The sequence below is a fragment of the Schistocerca gregaria genome, chromosome 4 (genome assembly GCF_023897955.1).
Source record: "Schistocerca gregaria isolate iqSchGreg1 chromosome 4, iqSchGreg1.2, whole genome shotgun sequence".
NCBI classification, from domain to species: Eukaryota; Metazoa; Arthropoda; class Insecta; order Orthoptera; family Acrididae; genus Schistocerca; species Schistocerca gregaria.
In genome coordinates, this window is record NC_064923.1 from 390,780,049 (window position 1) to 390,800,087 (window position 20,039).

At 40.0% G+C, this 20,039-nt stretch overlaps 1 protein-coding gene across 4 annotated transcripts in view; it reads left to right on the top strand.

Moving 5' to 3' along the window:
• LOC126268113 (BTB/POZ domain-containing protein 10) overlaps positions 1-20,039 on the top strand; it is a 116,961-nt gene that overhangs the window by 94,474 nt on the left and 2,448 nt on the right. For all 4 annotated transcript variants that reach the window (XM_049973633.1, XM_049973635.1, XM_049973634.1 and 1 more), the window contains 2 exons: positions 1,800-1,997; positions 18,082-18,329. In XM_049973633.1, coding sequence (XP_049829590.1) covers positions 1,800-1,997; positions 18,082-18,329 — 446 coding nt within the window. The remainder of the gene's footprint in view (positions 1-1,799; positions 1,998-18,081; positions 18,330-20,039) is intronic.

The window sequence follows — 20,039 nt, forward strand, 5'->3', positions numbered from 1 at the left end:
ATGAAATCTCTAATAGTGAGCGCACACACACACACACACACACACAGTAAACTTGAGAGCTTTTAAAAAACGTAACTACTTCACTTCCAGTTAATTGATACAATATTCTCAAATTCCTGTTCAGTACATGTCACATAATTAATATTATTTCTCTCTCTTACTTTTACACATACCCTATGCGTATGTAAATTCCATCATATTCATATTTTTCTGTACTAAAATTGCTAATTATTTCAGAACCTGAAATGCTTGATGTACCTCCAAACCCTTTTTGTAACCCATGCTCATTTATGCAAAATACTGAAAAATCCCTGAAGTTATCATTTCGCAAGACTTCTAATTCATCATTTATTTTCCCTTGAGCATTGTAAATTTTTAGAAAGAATTGGCTTTCTTCATACTTGTGGAGGGTTTCTTTGGCTTTCTAATTGTCAGTATTTGACCAAATCCTGTTAGAACTGATCTGTTTTGTTAGTTTGTGAGTGTGTGCAGAGTTAATTGCTAGTATTGCACCAAGTCCTGTTGGAACTGATCTGTTTTGTTAGTTTCAATGATAGAGCGAATATAGGGCAATGGTGTGTTGGTATGGTGTGTTGGTTTTTGCAACTGCTTTCACACATTATTTCAGTCTACAACTTGATTTATGTCTTCTGCAGGTCTCTTCACACCAGATCAGTTCAAGTGTACTTAATGCAACACTTGTCCCATTTCTTCAACAGTTCTTTGTGATCGTGCTTCTCAGTGTTTCTAGTTGCTGATGATGGTTCTACATTTACTCTTACTCTTTGCTCCTGGTATCTTACTAAAAGTTCTAAATTGTTCACCATCTGAAACAGACTGTTTGACTTCAATGTATGTATCATCAGTAATAAGCATCATCTTTCGTGTTATTGTATCTATTACTGGCAAATTCCATGGTAAAAAAAAATCTGCATTGTAAACTATATTCCAAAAATTAGGTGTTATCATTAGTTTGATAGTTGTCTGTATATCTGGAAGCCTATGAAATCAGTAAGTTGCAGAAGTAAAATGTTATTTCTGCACACTCTCTCTCTCTCTCTCTCTCTCTCTCTCTCTCTCTTTCTCTCTCTTGTAGAAGACCAGGCACCATCATGAAGTATACCTTTCTGCTACAGCAGTGGCTGGATGGTCTATTTGGTCTCCAAATCTTTGATATGCATACAAATACTAGTGAGTGTACCTAGCGTAATGTGGATCAGCTGACGTTGTAGGCTAAGGATACTGAATGAGGCATACTTTTCCTATAGCTAAAGAAGTTTCCTATGGTAGATTATGTCTGAAGATTACCACTGACCTCCATAATTATTAGGATAGCTTCAGTGAGAGAATTTGCATTTATAATAATGGGTGCTGAATTTGTTTTATTCTTTTGTATTGTTGTTATCCCAGTCTTCATTCAGATGTTCAAAAAAAAGTGTTTCACCTATCTACATCTCATCCCATACTTCAGTTATTAATTCTTCACTTTACTGCAACAACTTCTAGTCACAGTTACCAAATATTTTTCTTATGTTTTCATTAATTTACTCCAAAATTTATCAATTTGTGCATCTTATGGATTTCCTTCCTGGGGTTGTATTGCCAGAGTTATTACATGTATGTAACAGCTAGTGAAAAACAAGTTAATTTCACTCAATTAAGAAGGGTTGCATTTATTTTTTATTGTTAATAAAGTAAATATTCAGTTAAGATACTCTCTGCTAATGTTTTACAAAGGAAAAATAATTGATGTCAGTCTGTCACTGATAGTATATTTATTGTTTATTTGTTTTCATTAGGAGGACTGCTTCATGAGCTGTCAAATGAGGGTGCACGATGCCAGTTTGAAGTCTTCTTAGAAGAACTAATACTACCACTCATGGTCAACTCAGCTCAACGAGGTGACCGTGAATGCCATGTTGTGGTGTTGCTGGATGATGACGTTGTTGACTGGGATGAAGAGTATCCTCCACAGATGGGAGAGGAATATTCTCAGAGTACGTATGTAATATTAAAATACTTATGTTTTTGGAAATGTTGAAAAGTTTATACATGATTGAAATTAATTTTATACCACAGAGTAGGTAATTCCCATACACATATGAGGAGGATTGAAGGATTATATGTAATGTACGAAGTTGAAAAGTCAGTGTGCTGTATGTAGCAGTTGGAGTGTCTTAAACATCTTGGTATCAAATTGGAGAAAACATAAATATTTCCTTGTTGAATATCCTTTGAAATTTTTGTGTGAGAGTCCACAAAACATCAACAGTGGCAGCTAAAGGACTGTGACAAACAAGTTGCCAACTAACCAGATCCATACCGTAGTCAGTGGCTGACATGCCAGACATACAAGAAGGCTAGGATTGTAGTGTTACTAGTTATTCTTTGAAGGTGATTTTTACCCATTCTTTGTCACATGTGGCAAGGCCAAAGTTAGATGAGGAGTTGCTGAAAGAGTGTCTACAATTCCCATGTAAGAATAAACATTGCTCATTCTATGCAGTCGTGAATTCAAACACATTGGACTTGGCATTTGTCTGCTATGGGAGGGAATCATAATCTTAGTGTTAATGAGATCAAAAGGCATCATTTTGGTAGAATTTCTGCTTCAGAGATTGGGGGGGGGGGGGGGGGGGAGATACTATCAATGCACAAGAATATTGTTAGATCTTAAAAATCTCAAAAGGAGGGGAACGTTGTTGACAAATGTGAGCTTGTCGTGCAAGAATGACCATCTTCACACAAGCTTTACCACCAAGGTACTATTGGACTCATTTGGATGGGATGTTTTGAACCACCCCCTATATTCCCCTGTCTTGGTGCCTTCAGATTATCTTCTCACCTCACTGAAGGAACACGAGTATAATTAAATATTTAAGTGATGGGCAGGCGCAGAAAAATGTTCTGAAGTTGGGGGAAGGAGCTGGAGGGAGAGTTCTTTGAGGCCGGCATAAAGCAGCTCTTGCCGCAGCTCACGACATGTATTGAAAGGGATGACGATGATGTGGAAAAATAGTCAACAATTGTGTGAAACAACATCCTGCACTTTTTTCACACGTTTCTTCTAAAAAAAATAAGTAAAAATCAAGGACACTTATTTTCTGAATATGCCTCTTACAGTCTCGCCACGTAGAGGTGCTATGGAGTTGCAGACAGGTGTAATGAATAATCTGCTAAACATTTAAGCTTTTGGTCAAAAATTCCTCCTCCTGTAATAGAAAAACACACACACACACACACACACACACACACACACACACACACACACACACGTGCGGCTACTGCCTCAAACTGTTGAGACCTGAATGTTGACTGCACCTGCATCAGATGTATGCAGAAATGAAATATAGGGTGGGATGTGAGAGTAGGGAGGTGGCATGGGGCAGGGAGAGGGAGGGATAGCAGAGTAGGGATGGGGGAAGATGATGTGTGGCTTGTGAGAGCGTACAGGGCCTTGGTGGAGGTGGGATATGCACCTAGGTCCAGAATCAGAAAGCTGTGCTGCATGGGAGGAGGGGGGATGATGTAGAGATGGCGAAATGACTGTGTAGGTACATTGGGGGAATGTTTAGTGCTGGAGTGGGGACAGGTGGGGGGAGGATGGGGAGACCAGGGGGGAACAAAGAATATGTTTTACGTAGAATTCCCACCTATGCAACTGAGAAAAATCTTGTACTTGTAGGAAGGACCCAGACGGTGCAGGCTGTGAAGCAGTCATTGAAATGAAGTACATTGTGTTGGGCAGCATGTCCAACAATTGAGTGATCCAGCTGTCTCTTAGCCACAGTCTGTGTGTGTGCGTGCGTGTGCGCTCACAGTGTGTGTTTTCGTGGTTAGGTATTGCTTGTTTTTTTTTTATTTTTTGCTTTATTTTATCTACTCTCGTTGCATCATAACTACTCTCCTGTGCAACTTGTTTTATTGTGTTCAGTTCTTGTGTGTAATCATGTTTCTTCATGGGTATTTTGTTCAGTCTGTGTAGTAAAGATAATTAAGTGAATTATATCATCTACTTATCTTCTGTACCAATATATTATTTTGTGCTGTTTTGGTATTACTATTTTGTCAGAGTTGTTTTTCTATCTGATTGAGGAAAATGTCAGATAGGAGGTCACTGAATGGGGATCCCATGGGTAGCCCACCTTGTTGAGAGTAAACTTTGTTGTTGAATGTGAATTAGGTTTGCTCTGTGATGATCCTGAGTACGGCTGATAAATTTTATAGTTTGTTTTAGGTATGTCTTCTTGTAGTTGGAGGTTTCTTTCTACGATGATCGTGGTTTCTTCTATTGGGATGTGTGTGTACATGAAAATTATGTCAAATGAAATTAATGTTGCTGTGTTTGGTATGTTCTCATTTTTTCCCTATTAAGTCATTTGAGTTCTTTAGGCTTCTGTTTTCAGAGTATTTTTTATATTGTGTGTGTGTGTGTGGCTAAGTAGTATCTGAGTGTTTTTGGTAAAGTTTTTTTCTTTTTTTTTTTTTTCAAAAAAACAAAACCGTTATGTTGATTCAGCCGTTGTATTCACCAAAAAAGTGTAGATAGCTGTATACTTACATGTTTTGTGCAGCAGCGTTATCAGTTATCACCTTCAGATATGATGCAAATGAAACGGGGTGTGTCAGCTGCTGGTTTCACACAACCAATGAGGTAGCAGAGGGCAGACAAGCATTTGCTAAAAAGAGCCAAAGGAATATTGTCACATTTTCAAGTTAGTTTAGATGCAAATTCTGCTGTGTATTCGGACGGGAGGGGGGAAGGGGTCTGCCTGTGTTCTCGGGTCCCACTGTAAAAACAATCACAGAAATTACAACATACTTGGAAGAAACAGTAAAATATTTGTGACAACCAAGATTATAATTTTTTTAGGCCTGTTTCACTCGCAGCAATTTAAATATGCTGTTAGGTCCCACCATAATAACCATGTCAGAAATGGCAACATATTTGAAAGAAATGATTGTGACAGCAAAAAGCTAAATTTCATCGCTGCTCATATATAGAAATAAATTTCCTCTTCTACCACCGCTCATAGCTTAGGTGAACTATCATCCCAGATAATGATACCAGTGGTGGTGGTTAAAAATACAGTGGAATTTCGATTTTACATTTCCGATTTTGTTTTTTATGGTTCTGCACCATAAATTAGTAGCCCCCATGAAAAACCCATTCGATCAATGCTAAAAATTCCCTGTTTTTACATTTCTTCGTAGTAATGTTTACTTGATTCTACATTCGTACTTGATGTCTCGCTTTACCTTGTCCCATTCTCTCCCTATTGACATTTGATGTGACTAAATGGGTTATAAGTGGCAAAAAAGACAGACACTTTGCACTGTGGGTGGTGGCAGAGTTAAGAGAATATTTTAGCCAACACAATTTGCAGCATTTGCACTCCACAGGGTTGAGTACATTTAACATTACTTTTTGCAGTAACGGATGCAATAATAATGTGATGACATTGTGAAGGCGACCAGGAACAGTTACAGCAAGAACTCTTTAGAGGAATATGTTCGTGGCTGCACAATGTGCAAAATATTTTTGACAAGGAAGAATATGAATATTATTGCTCATAGTTTCACTTGCAGCAATTTAAGCTGTACTCTTAGGTTCCTGCCTAACCACACAAGCAGAAATCACCACATTTTCGGAAATAAACAGTGAAATATTTGTGATAAGAAACACTATGAATTTTAGTAGTGTTGGTTTAACTCTCGGGAATGTAAGCCGTTCTCTTAAGTTTCTGTCTAACCCCACATTTGGAAATCAACAGGCATATATTTACTTCATTCTTCATTCTCTAACTAGGCAGAAATGTTTAACAACATCGAATATTGCAGAACATATTGTATTACAATCGTAATGAACATGATAATGCTAAGTTGAAAAAAAAAAATATTGGCATGCAGGAAATTGCGAACCTGTAACTTGTGTAAGTCAGCTATCCATGACACTACAGGTTTCTCATCTGAATTTAATTTTGTGCGTTGGATATCATTAAATCTCTTGAAGCCTTATATTGTTCGTGCATCATTAATGGACATTTAATGATATTTGTGATATACTTTTAGTGTAACATTGCTTTGACATGGCATGCTGCTCACATACATCAGACTATGAAGAAAATTAATAATCTAAATGCACGCAATTCACATAGGGGTTGTTCACAAGTGCTCACAAAAGTTGATAGTCATAAGCCCACTATTGAAGCCACAACTGCAAAAAGTAGTGTGAAGCTGCGTCCACACTGCCACTGGAAACATGTTTCTGCCAGAGACATTATTCCCTGCAGTGCTTCGCATCTGTTCCCCTTCCCCCCCCCCCCCACCCCCCACCCCCACCCCCCCCACTCCCTTTGCCGTAAAATTTCTCAGTGTATTCACATTGTCTGCAATACTATTTGTTGCATTGTTTTTGCATTGTCTGCTATGTCATGTCTAGAGATGAGGAAAGTGTAATACAGTGGAACCTCGCATAGCAAGCATAATTCATTTCAGAATCTTACTCATAGTGTGAAACACTCATTAAGCAAAACAGTGTATCCCATAGAAATGTGTTCTGTACAGAAAAAGAACTGAAAGTTTTATCTCATTTGTGCCATTTATTCAAAGAAAATTACACATACCGTATTTTATACTTCATTATTCATGATACAGAAGTAATTCTTTTTCACTAGAAAACTACCTACGGCCATTTGTTTATGCTGAAGCTTCAATAGTTGGTGAAAATGCAACATAGCATTATCGTCAGTTTCGTAGCATAGCTTTATTGGGGTGATGATTTTCAGTGTACGATTTAACCAATTTCCATGCTTTCAGAATTTCTCTTATTGCACCAGAAAATTGCTGCTTTGAAGTACCACCGCCTCCTTCCGTTGAAGAACTCCTCTCCACGAATTCTTGCTGTGAAACAAGTGCAACTCCATAAGCTCTTCGGTGGTCATATCTTGTCTGTGCTCTTCCACAAGCTCATTGACATCATACTTATCCTCTTCTAGTCCCATGCTCTTGGCCAAAGACACAATCTCATTGACTACAGGCTCCACAGATACTAACTCAAATGTCTGTGTCACATTTGACAAATCACTCGGGCCAAAGTTTCTTCGAAGCAGACTTGGTAAACCCTTCCCATGCCTTTTGACCATCTTGATGCAGGCAACGGTATTGGATTGATATTTCCAAAAACTCTGAGAGATTGGTAACTTCAGTCAACTCAAAGTAATGCTTGAAGAGTGCTTCAGTGTAGAGCTTCTTAGAGACAATCCACTGGTCCATAGGATGGAGTAATGGAGTGGTGTAGGGAGACAGAAATTGGATCTTGATTAATTCAAATTGTTCAAGTAGGGTGTCTTGTAGATGTGGAAAAGGGAAGGAGTGTTGTCTGTAACAAGCAACACATGGAGAGGCAGATTTATCTCAAGCAAATATTTTTTCACTTAAGGACCAAATTCTTCATTGATCCAATCACAAAAGAAAGATCACATGACACCCAAGCCCTGTTGTTGGACCTCCACATCACATGTAACCTGCTATTCAGGATTTTACACCTCTTGATGGCTTGTGCGGTTTCTGAATGATAAAGCAGTGTTAAATTACAATGTGCATTGGCACAGAATAGCAGTGTGAGATGGTCTTTCATTGGCTGTGATCAGACAGTACATTCTCCTCTGCTGTTATACAGGTACACTTTGGTTTCTTTTTCCAGAGTAGATCAATCTTGTCACAATTAAAAACCTGTTGTGGTAGATAACCCTCAGAACCTATGAGCATCATGAAGTTGCTGATAAAGTTCTGCTGCCTTTGGCCGGATCTGGCTTCTTCATAGTGTCTCACAATGCTGCGGATACCTGTTCTTCTCTTAAACTTCTTGAACCACACTTTAAACGCTTCTTTGGCCATAGATAACCCTGGTATCTTCTTACGAGGTCAGTAAAAATCATTTTTGCCTTCTCACAAATGATGTTCTTTTTAATAGTGTCGCCTAGCAATTACTTCTCATTTATCCATATAAGGAGCAACCATTCGACTTCATTGAAAATATGGAACCGTTTTTTAGATACTCTTGTCATTCCCTTTGAAGCATCTGTCTCCTTAATCTTGTCCTTGTCCTTGTCCTTGTCCTTGGTCTACATCAACTATTTGCACACTATCCTCAAGAACAATTATATGCACATGCTAAACCAGCAATGCTCAGACCACGTTAGCGTTTTCCAGTGATGTTATGTTTGATTTATAAGGTTATTTTCTTTCTTCTATGGTCATCTTCTTGCGGATTTACCTTTGGGGACATTTCTATAGAGGTTATTAAAATTTGCACACAAAAAACACTGTGTGAACACAACTTTGGAAAAATGTGTGATCACAAGCTGCATTAAGATTGTTAGTGGAAAGAGTGCTAAACCCAGACAGCAGTATGTATTCAAGACATTGTTCATATGCCACTGCTGACAATGTGAACGTTTCCCCCAGTGCACGCAAACGGCTAGTGACATGACATTAAATCATTATGCGAAACATAACTTGTTAAGTGAGTCAGTTTTTTACAATTTCATTTGCTCGTTGTGCGAATTGTGCATTATGGGAGGTGCCCTTTAAGCGAGGTTCCACAATAGGTGTTGCTGAACTATTAACACTCAAAGGTTCACACAAACACAACCAAAAGACGTTTTCATCTTTCATTCTTTATTTATTTATCATGACTTGTGACCTGATGACCATAAACATCTCAGTTTTCAAAGTTTTACAGAATAAGGTTTCATTGGTTTTAAAACTATGACATTAATTTGGTGGAGAGTTTGTGTATAGTGGTTGTTAATGGTTGATAGAATTGTATTAGTTGTTGTAAGAAATAGATTTGTTGGTTTGTATACAGTGAATGGAAAAAATGCTGGTCTGCTGCCTCGTCCACTGCATTCTCTCTCTCTCTCTCTCTCTCTCTCTCTCTCTCTCTCTCTGTTGTGTTTTTTTTTTTTTTTTTTTTTTTTTTTTTTTTTTTTTTTTTCCTCCTCCAGAAAAACTTAATACAGCAAGAGAAAACAAAAACCTGAAAAACTCTCTAAAACAGACGACACAATGCAAGATAAACAAACACTTGTGCTGTGCAGTGGTGAATGTGGTAGCTGCTCTGGAATATCATTTCCTTTGATCTGTACCGACATTGCAATGGAGAGAAGTTTCCATCTTTCAAAAGATGTTTCTAAATGGTCCACATCAATTAACTGGAAACATGTTTCAAGTCTAGTGTGTACGGGTCTTGAAGTCCACACAACCCAATTAAACTGCCATTGACCACAGAAGGAAAACACGCACTATCACTTTTTAGATTCCAAAGTGTTTCACCAAACTTCACAGTTTTTTGTTTAATTCACAACGTTCATATATATATATATATATATATATATATATATATATATATATATATATATATATATATATAGAAAGAAACTTCCACATGGGAAAAATATATTAAAAACAAAGATTCCAAGGCTTACCAAGCGGGAAAGTGCCGGCAGACAGGCACATGAACAAAACACACACACACATCCATCCGCACATACACACAAGTGTGTGGTAAGTCTTGGAATCTTTGTTTTTAATAAAATAGAAAGAAACCTCCACATGGGAAAAATATATTAAATACAAAGATTCCAAGACTTACCAAGCGGGAAAGCGCCGGCAGACAGGCACAATGAACAAAACACACACACAGAATTACTAGCTTTCGCAACCGATGGTTGCTTCTTCAGGAAGGAGAGGGAAAGACGAAAGGATGTGGGTTTTAAGAGAGAGGGTAAGGAGTCATTCCAATCCCGGGAGCGGAAAGACTTCCCTTAGGGGGAAAAAAAGGATAGGTGTACACACACACACACACACACACACACACACACACACACACAGTCATCCGCACATACACAGACACAAGCAGCCGTGTGTGTGTGCGTGTGTGTGTGTGTGCGTGTGTGTGTGTGTGCGTGTGTGTGTGTGTGCGCGTGCGTGAGTGCGTGCGTGCGTGCGTGCGTGCGTGCGCGCGAGTGTACACCTAACCATCCTTGTAACCATTGATGCCACTTCCCTATACACAAATATCCCACACGTCCAGGGCCTCGCTGCAATGGAGCACTTCGTTTCATGCCGATCACCTGCCACCCTACCTAAAACCTCTTTCCTCGTCACCTTAGCCAGCTTCATCCTGACCCACAACTTCTTCACTTTTGAAGGTCAGACATACCAACAATTAAAGGGAACAGCCATGGGTACCAGGATGGCCCCCTCGTATGCCAACCTATTTATGGGTCGCTTAGAGGAAGCCTTCTTGGTTACCCAAGCCTGCCAACCCAAAGTTTGGTACAGATTTATTGACGACATCTTCATGATCTGGACTCACAGTGAAGAACAACTCCTGAATTTCCTCTCCAACCTCAACTCCTTTGGTTCCATCAGATTCACCTGGTCCTACTCCAGATCCCATGCCACTTTCCTTGACGTTGACCTCCATCTGTCCAATGGCCAGCTTCACACATCTGTCCACATCAGACCCACCAACAAGCAACAGTACCTCCATTATGACAGCTGCCACCCATTCCATATCAAACGGTCCCGTCCCTACAGCCTAGGCCTTTGTGGCAAACGAATCTGCTCCAGTCCTGAATCCCTGAACCATTACACCAACAACCTGAAAACAGCTTTCGCATCCCGCAACTACCCTCCTGACCTGGTACAGAAGCAAATAACCAGAGCCACTTCCTCATCCCCTCAAACCCAGAACCTCTCACAGAAGAACCCTAAAAGTGCCCCACTTGTGACAGGATACTTCCCGGGACTGGATCAGACTCTGAATGTGGCTCTCCAGCAGGGATACGACTTCCTCAAATCCTGCCCCGAAATGAGATCCATCCTTCATGAAATCCTCCCCACTCCACCAAGAGTGTCTTTCTACCGTCCACCGAACCTTCGTAACCTCTTGGTTCATCCCTATGAAATCCCCAAACCACCTTCCCTACCCTCTGGCTCTACCCTTGTAACCGCCTCCGGTGTAAAACCTGTCCTATGCACCCTCCCACCACCACCTACTCCAGTCCTGTAACCCAGAATGTGTACACGATCAAAGGAAGAGCCACGTGTGAAAGCACCCACGTGATTTACCAACTGACCTGCCTACACTGTGACGCTTTCTATGTGGGAATGACCAGCAACAAACTGTCCATTCGCATGAATGAACACAGGCAGACAGTGTTTGTTGGTAATGAGGATCACCCTGTGGCTAAACATGCCTTGGTGTGTTGGTAATGAGGATCACCCTGTGGCTAAACATGCCTTGGTGCACGGCCAGCACATCTTGGCACAGTGTTATACCGTCCGGGTTATCTGGATACTTCCCACCAACACCAACCTATCCGAACTCCGGAGATGGGAACTCGCCCTTCAGTATATCCTCTCTCCTAGATATCTGCCAGGCCTCAACCTCCACTAATTTCAAGTTGCCGCCGCTCATACCTCACCTGTCTTTCAACAACTTCTTTGCCTCTGTACTTCCGCCTCGACTGACATCTCTGGCATATTTTATAGAATTAGTGGGGATTAGGATTTTTAATCATATGTGCCAGTTACATGTTTTTGCTCATATTTTGAGGATTTTATTTTCCTCAATCCTGCAGTTTCCTCCATTTTATTGCTTTTAAGTCTGGATCCTAGTGGTTTCACTGTAGTGATACTACAAACGACTGTTGTAGATAGTAAGCAAAAATTGAGTGTAGATCAAAATCAAGATAAACAGTTCCTTTTTCTTTAATTTCACCTTCTATTATCAGCATGTGGACAACAATAAATAGTATAATTTTAGGATGGTTTCAGGGCTAACTTTTTTAGTCAGGTATTTGACATCAGTAACAGAGTTCATAATTTTGATTAGTCAGAATATTTTACAAATAAAAGGGGTCATTTTGTATTTTTATGGTGTCTTATAATCTGGTTAATATGATATTTCCTTCTTTCTGTCCATTCTAGCTACAGGTTTTAAGATATCTGTGAGAATTATTAATGCATTGGTTTCTCCTTGCCCTCAACTTCCGTCTTCCATTGATTTTCCATAAGCTTGACTGCCATGTAAATATAAAATGGCCAAGAAAACTTGTAAATCAGTGTCACGTAGCACACTTTTCCCCGCCTTGAGTGAAATTTGTCAGTGCAAAGGGTGAAAAGTTTGATACTATCAGAGTTCATACTGAGTCTAAAATGACATTATTTGCATGAATAGAAACAGAGATAAGATGAAATGTTTAAAGATATTGTTTGACATAACTAAGTTCTGGATGATGGAGGGATGATGTTATATTATCCTGGAAAATGTGAGAAAATTTTTGAAAGTCTTCCAGCAACAGCATATGTGTGGGTGTGCATGTGTGTTTTTCGTGATTGTTTATATCATTTGAGCATTATTTAGTTTCTCTACTGTTTTAAAAGCTAGTACTTGTTAACCAATTTTGTTGATATTTAGTATGTTGCTGAGGCTGAATTTATTGTTAACCATGATTTATTTTTTGTCAGAAAGTTACTAGTGTTACATAGTCACTGGCCATTTATGGCTCATGTTATAGCAACATTGTCGGCAACTGCCGTATCATCCTTGATCCAGGGTGACTTTTTCTATTTACCTCCTTGAACAATCTCTTTTTTCCCCCTTAATTTTGCCACACTTTCCACTTATTATGTGTGTTTTTATTGCTTGTTACAGCAAAATCATTGGTATTATTGTTGAAATGCAAATAGTGCTTCATGTAAATCCATTATATTGTAACAGTTGTATGCTGTCATATTTGTGTGTATTTGTACAATGTAGTAATAAGAGGAGACCACTTGCCAAATAGTAGAAGCATTGCAACATTGATAGGCACACAAAATAGAATGAAAACTTTACTAGCAAGGTTTTCATTATTTTTTGTGTGCCTGTTGATGACTCAGCACTTCTTGTATTGAGCAACTGGTCTTTTTTACTCCTAAATTATTTACAGTCTGCTAGAGTTTTACTTACCAAATGTATTTTATATTCACAAAGAGACAGATGGGCTGGCCTGTGTTTACATCCAGCACATGTAACTGCCAGTACAGGAAACTGAAACACAGTAAAATAGATTACAGCATTCCTAACATTCAGAACCAGCAGTTCCTTCTTGGGGCAGAGATGAATTGATTAGAAGGGGGAGAGGGAGGTGTGGGGGGAGGGTGTTCGTGACCAGACAAAATGACAATCTGGCCATAACTACGGGTTCTTTGATTGCTCTGGGAGGTGACTCACCTGAAATGCAACATATTAAATACTAATTAACTTTATTACATGAAAGAAGAAAATGATTTACTTGGCTTGATACAGTCTTTTGTCACAGGACTGTGTGAATATTTACAAATGTCATTGAATATTAAATCATCGTTTGAAATATACAATGAAGTACAATGTCACCATTTACAAAAGTTCATGTCCATCTCAGACTTGAAAGTTCATGCCAATCTCAGGTTTGGCTAACGCTGTTCCTACTGGATGATACTGACTGCTTCAGCAGAGGTCTCAAACTGGGGCACACCACTTCCAAGCTCAGCTGTATATTGAAACTGTGCGAAGGTGCTGCTGTGCTGAGAGAGAGGGTGTGTCTTCTTCAGTCTCCTCTAATCTTAGCTGCAGATTGCAGTAAGACATCACTAATGTCTATGGTATCGACATGCACTGCCAATTTTGGTGTGGTGCTGCAAGCTTCAAGTGATAACATACAACTGATGCAGACTAAGTCACAGTGGAATATGAGGCTATGTTGCAGAGCTAGTTCCTGTTTCCTGAGTTCATGGAAGCTGATTTTGGGTGTAAGACTCCAAATGGCCCATGAGATATGTAGCACATAAGTAGATCTCCCCCCCCCCCATGAAGCATGGACCTTGCCGTTGGTGGGGAGGCTTGCGTGCCTCAGCGATACAGATGGCCGTACCGTAGGTGCAACCACAACGGAGGGGTATCTGTTGAGAGGCCAGACAAACGTGTGGTTCCTGAAGAGGGGCAGCAGCCTTTTCAGTAGTTGCAGGGGCAACAGTCTGGATGATTGACTGATCTGGCCTTGCAACATTAACCAAAACGGCCTTGCTGTGCTGGTACTGCGAGCGGCTGAAAGCAAGGGGAAAGTACAGCCGTAATTTTTCCCGAGGACATGCAGCTTTACTGTATGATTAAATGATGATGGCATCCTCTTGGGTAAAATATGCCGGAGGTAAAATAGTCCCCCATTCGGATCTCCGGGCGGGGACTACTCAGGAGGATGTCGTTATCAGGAGAAAGAAAACTGGCGTTCTATGGATCGAAGCGTGGAATGTCAGCTCCCTTAATCGGGCAGGTAGGTTAGAAAATTTAAAAAGGGAAATGGATTGGTTAAAGTTAGATATAGTGGGAATTAGTGAAGTTCGGTGGCAGGAGGAACAAGACTTCTGGTCAGGTGTCTACAGGGTTATAAACACAAAATCAAATAGGGGTAATGCAGGAGTAGGTTTAATAATGAATAGGAAAATAGGAATGCGGGTAAGCTACTACAAACAGCATAGTGAACGCATTATTGTGGCCAAGATAGATACGAAGCCCACACCTACTACAGTAGTAAAAGTTTATATGCCCACTAGCTCTGCAGATGACGAAGAAATTGAAGAAATGTATGATGAAATAAAAGAAACTATTCAGATAGTGAAGGGAGACGAAAATTTAATAGTCATGGGTGACTGGAATTCAGCAGTAGGAAAAGGGAGAGAAGGAAATGTAGTAGGTGAATATGGATTGGGAGTAAGAAATGAAAGAGGAAGCCGCCTTGTAGAATTTTGCACAGAGCACAACTTAATCATAGCTAACACTTGGTTTAAGAATCATGAAAGAAGGTTGTATACGTGGAAGAACCCTGGAGATACTAAAAGGTATCAGATTATATAATGGTAAGACAGAGATTTAGGAACCAGGTTTTAAATTGTAAGACATTTCCAGGGGCAGATGTGAACTCTGACCACAATCTATTGGTTATGAACTGTAGATTAAAACTGAAGAAACTGCAAAAATGTGGGAAATTAAGGAGATGGGACCTGGATAAACTGAAAGAACCAGAGGTTGTACAGAGTTTCAGGGAGAGCATAAGGGAACAATTGACAGGAATAGGGGAAAGAAATACAGTAGAAGAAGAATGGGTAGCTCTGAGGGATGTAGTAGTGAAGGCAGCAGAGGATAAAGTAGGTACAAAGACGAGGGCTGCTAGAAATCCTTGGGTAACAGAAGAAATATTGAATTTAATTGATGAAAGGAGAAAATATAAAAATGCAGTAAATGAAGCAGGCAAAAAGGAATACAAACATATCAAAAATGAGATCGACAGGAAGTGCAAAATGGCTAAGCAGGGATGGCTAGAGAACAAATGTAAGGATGTAGAGGCTTATCTCACTAGGGGTAAGATAGATACTGCCTACAGGAAAATTAAAGAGAGTTTTGGATATAAGAGAACCACTTGTATGAACATCAAGACCTCAGATGGAAACCCAGTTCTAAGCAAAGAAGGGAAAGCAGAAAGGTGGAATGAGTATATATCGGGTCTATACAAGGGCATTGTACTTGAGGACAATATTGTAGAAATGGAAGAGGATGTAGATGAAGATGAAATGGGAGATACGATACTGCGTGAAGAGTTTGACAGAGCACTGAAAGACCTGAGTCGAAACAAGGCCCCCAGAATAGACAACATTCCATTGGAACTACTAACAGCCTTGGGAGAGCCAGGCATGACAAAACTCTACCATCTGGTGAGCAAGATGTATGAGACAGGCGAAATACCCTCAGACTTCAAGATGAATATAATAATTCCAATCCCAAAGAAAGCAGGTGTTGACAGATGTGAAAATTACCGAACTATCAGTTTAATAAGTCACGTATGCAAAATACTAACGCGAATTCTTTACAGACGAATGGAAAAACTGGTAGAAGCCGACCTCGGGGAAGATCAGTTTGGATTCCGTAGAAATGTTGGAACACGTGATGCAATACTGACCCTACGACTTATCTTAGAAGCTAGATTAAGGAAGGGCAAACCTATGTTTCTAGCATTTGTAGGCTTAGAGAAAGCTTTTGACAATGTTGACTGGAATACTCTCTTTCAAATTCTGAAGGTGGCAGGGGTAAAATACAGGGAGCGAAAGGCTATTTACAATTTGTACAGAAACCAGATGGCAGTCATAAGAGTCGAGGGGCATGAAAGGGAAGCAGTGGTTGGGAAGGGAGTGAGACAGGGTTGTAGTCTCTCCCCGATGTTATTCAATCTGTATATTGAGCAAGCAGTAAAGGAAACAAAAGAAAAATTCGGAGTAGGTATTAAAATCCATGGAGAAGAAATAAAACTTTGAGGTTCGCTGATGACATCGTAATTGTGTCACAGACAGTAAAGGACTTGGAAGAGCAGTTGAACGAAATGGATAGTGTCTTGAAAGGAGGATATAAGATGAACATCAACAAAAGCAAAACGAGGATAATGGAATGTAGTCGAATTAAGTCGGGTGATCCTGAGGGAATTAGATTAGGAAATGAGACACTTAAAGTAGTAAAGGAGTTTAGCTATTTGGGGAGTAAAATAACTGATGATGGTTGAAGTAGAGAGGATATAAAATGTAGACTGGCAATGGCAAGGAAAGCGTTTCTGAAGAAGAGAAATTTGTTGACATCGAATATATATTTATGTATCAGGAAGTCGTTTCTGAAAGTATTTGTTTGGAGTGTAGCCATGTATGGAAGTGAAACATGGACGATAACTAGTTTGGACAAGAAGAGAATAGAAGCTTTCGAAATGTGGTGCTACAGAAGAATACTGAAGATAAGGTGGATAGATCACGTAACTAATGAGGAGGTATTGAATAGGATTGGGGAGAAGAGAAGTTTGTGGCACAACTTGACTAGAAGAAGGGATCGGTTGGTAGAACATGTTTTGAGGCATCAAGGGATCACAAATTTAGCATTGGAGGGCAGCGTGGAGGGTAAAAATCGTAGAGGGAGACCGAGAGATGAGTACACTAAGCAGATTCAGAAGAATGTAGGTTGCAGTAGGTACTGGGAGATGAAGCAGCTTGCACAGGATAGAGTAGCATGGAGAGCTGCATCAAAGCAGTCTCAGGACTGGAGACAACAACAACAAGTAGATCTCTGCAGTTATGCTGGAAGTGCACTGTCAGTACTGTCAGTGGTGGTGGTTGTAGGTTGTAGATGTTCTATGGATTAGGTAGTGGTGATGGCCTGGAAATATCATAAAGTTTGATAAGGATGTTTCTCTCTCTCTCTCTCTCTCTCTCTCTCTCTCTCTCTCTCTCTCTCTCTGTGTGTGTGTGTGTGTGTGTGTGTGTGTGTGTGTGTGTGTGTGTGTGTGTGTGTGAGAGAGAGAGAGAGAGAGAGAGAGAGAGAGAGAGAGAGAGAGAGAGAGAGAGAGAGAGAGAGAGAGATACCGAGGGGGGAGATACCATTTCATTTCAGGACTTAGTTTTAGAAAGTTGTGAGGATTTTCAGCAAGTTGAAAGGTTTGTCTAATAATCTGTTGATGTGGTTGATAGTGATAAGGGAGGGGATTACTTTTGTGATAGGTACTTAGTAAGTAGATAATGACTGCCTGTGATATTTGTTGACTGACAAAGTCAGTGGGAGATCTATGGAAGTGAAAAACATGGTAAGGGTCTGCTCCTCTTACATCTCTTACCAGTAAAGGTCTAACTCCCACACAGATGAGTTGCTAGCTTTTTGGTATGATTAGTACTCATCTCAATAACATGACTCAAAAAGATCCCAGTGTGAGCTACTCTTCACAGCATAGGCACTTGGGTGTCCTCCTACCCAGCACTAGTTTTACTGAACTCCAGAAATGGGAACATGCTCTTAAATGTATACTCCATCAAGCCACCTTATTGGACTTAAACTATGTTTTCCCAACTGCTCCCTTCCATACCTTATCCTTCTTTCATTGGTATTCATTAGAATTTTCATTTTTATGTATTTATTATTCTCTTTTATATGTCTCTCCAAATATCAGTCTCTATTTGTTTCAGCTGTTAACAGTACAGCAATGCACCGCTTTTTCAAATACATCGAAAATAGAGATGTGGCTAAGCAAGTTATGAAGGAGAGAGGGCTGAAGAAAATTAGACTTGGAATTGAAGGCTATCCGACATACAAAGAGAAAGTGAAGAAAAGAGCGGGAGGACGAGCAGAAGTGATCTACAATTACGTTCAGCGTCCTTTCATTCACATGTCATGGGAGAAGGAAGAAGCAAAAAGCAGACATGTTGATTTTCAGGTATGTGTATTTTTAATAATTTGTCATTATAAAGATTTTTTTATATTAAATCATATCCGCTATGACAGTAGCAAATTTATTATGAAATGTGGGATAGATACCTTAGGGGTTGCGAAGTCTTCAGGTCCAGATTGTATACCGATTAGGTTCCTTTCAGATTACGCTGATACAATAGCTCCCTACTTAGCAATCATATACAACTGCTCGCTCGCCGATAGACCTGTACCTACAGACTGGAAAATTGCGCAGGGTGGCATCAGTGTTTAAGAAGGGTAGTAGGAGTAATCCATCGAACTACAATCCTATATCATTGACGTCCGTTTGCAGTAGGGTTTTGGAGCATGAATCACCTTGAAGGGAACAATCTATTGATACGTAATCGGCATTGTTTCAGAAAACATCATTCTTGTGCAACGCAGCTAGCTCTTTATTCGCATGAAGTAATGGCTGCTATCGACAGGGGATCTCAAGTTGATTTCGTATTTCTAGATTTCCGGAAAGCTTTTGACACCGTTCCTCACAAGCGACTTCTTATCAAGCTGCAGACCTATGGGGTATCGTCTCAGTTGTGCAACTGGATTCGTGATTTCCTGTCAGGAAGGTCACAGTTCATAGTAATAGACGGCAAATCATCGAGTAAAACTGAAGTGATATCAGGTGTTCCCCAGGGAAGCGTCCTGGGACCTCTATTGTTCCTGATCTATATAAATGACCTGGGTGACAATCTGAGCAGTTCTCTTAGACTGTTCGCAGGTGATGCTGTAATTTACCGTCTAGTAAGGTCATCCGAAGACCAGTATCAGTTGCAAAGCGATTTAGAAAAGATTGCTGTATGGTGTGTCAGGTGGCAGTTGACACTAAATAACGAAAAGTGTGAGATGATCCACATGAGTTCCAAAAGAAATCCGTTGGAATTCGATTACTCGATAAATAGTACAATTCTCAAGGCTGTCAATTCAACTAAGTACCTGGGTGTTAAAATTACGAACAACTTCAGTTGGAAGGACCACATAGATAATATTGTCGGGAAGGCGAGCCAAAGGTTGCGTTTCATTGGCAAGACACTTAGAAGATGCAACAAGTCCACTGAAGAGACAGCTTACACTACACTCATTCGTCCTCTGTTAGAATATTGCTGCGCGGTGTGGGATCCTTACCAGGTGGGATTGACAGAGGACATCGAAAGGGTGCAAAAAAGGGCAGCTCGTTTTGTATTATCACATAATAGGGGAGAGAGTGTGGTAGATATGATACGCGAATTGGTATTTAAGTCATTAAAGAAAAGACGTTTTTCGTTGCGGCGAGATCTATTTACGAAATTTCAGTCACCAACTTTCTCTTCCGAATGCGAAAATATTTTGTTGAGCCCAACCTACATAGGTAGGAATGATCATCAAAATAAAATAAGAGAAATCAGAGCTTGAACAGAAAGGTTTAGGCGATCGTTTTTCCCGCGCGCTGTTCGAGAGTGGAATGGTAGAGAGATTGTGGTTCGATGATCCCTCTGCCAAGCACTTAAATGTAGATGTAGAGGCTTTCTGTTTATACGGGATTTGGAAAGGGACTTGGAGCGAGAGACGCCTCCACCTCGATATGAACACATAGGGCGAAAATCTATCACTAGGCTCACAATGTGAGGCAGAAAATGGAAAAATAAAATAAAATGAAAGCTCCCAATTGAGTTGCCAAAATAACCAAAACATGCATGGC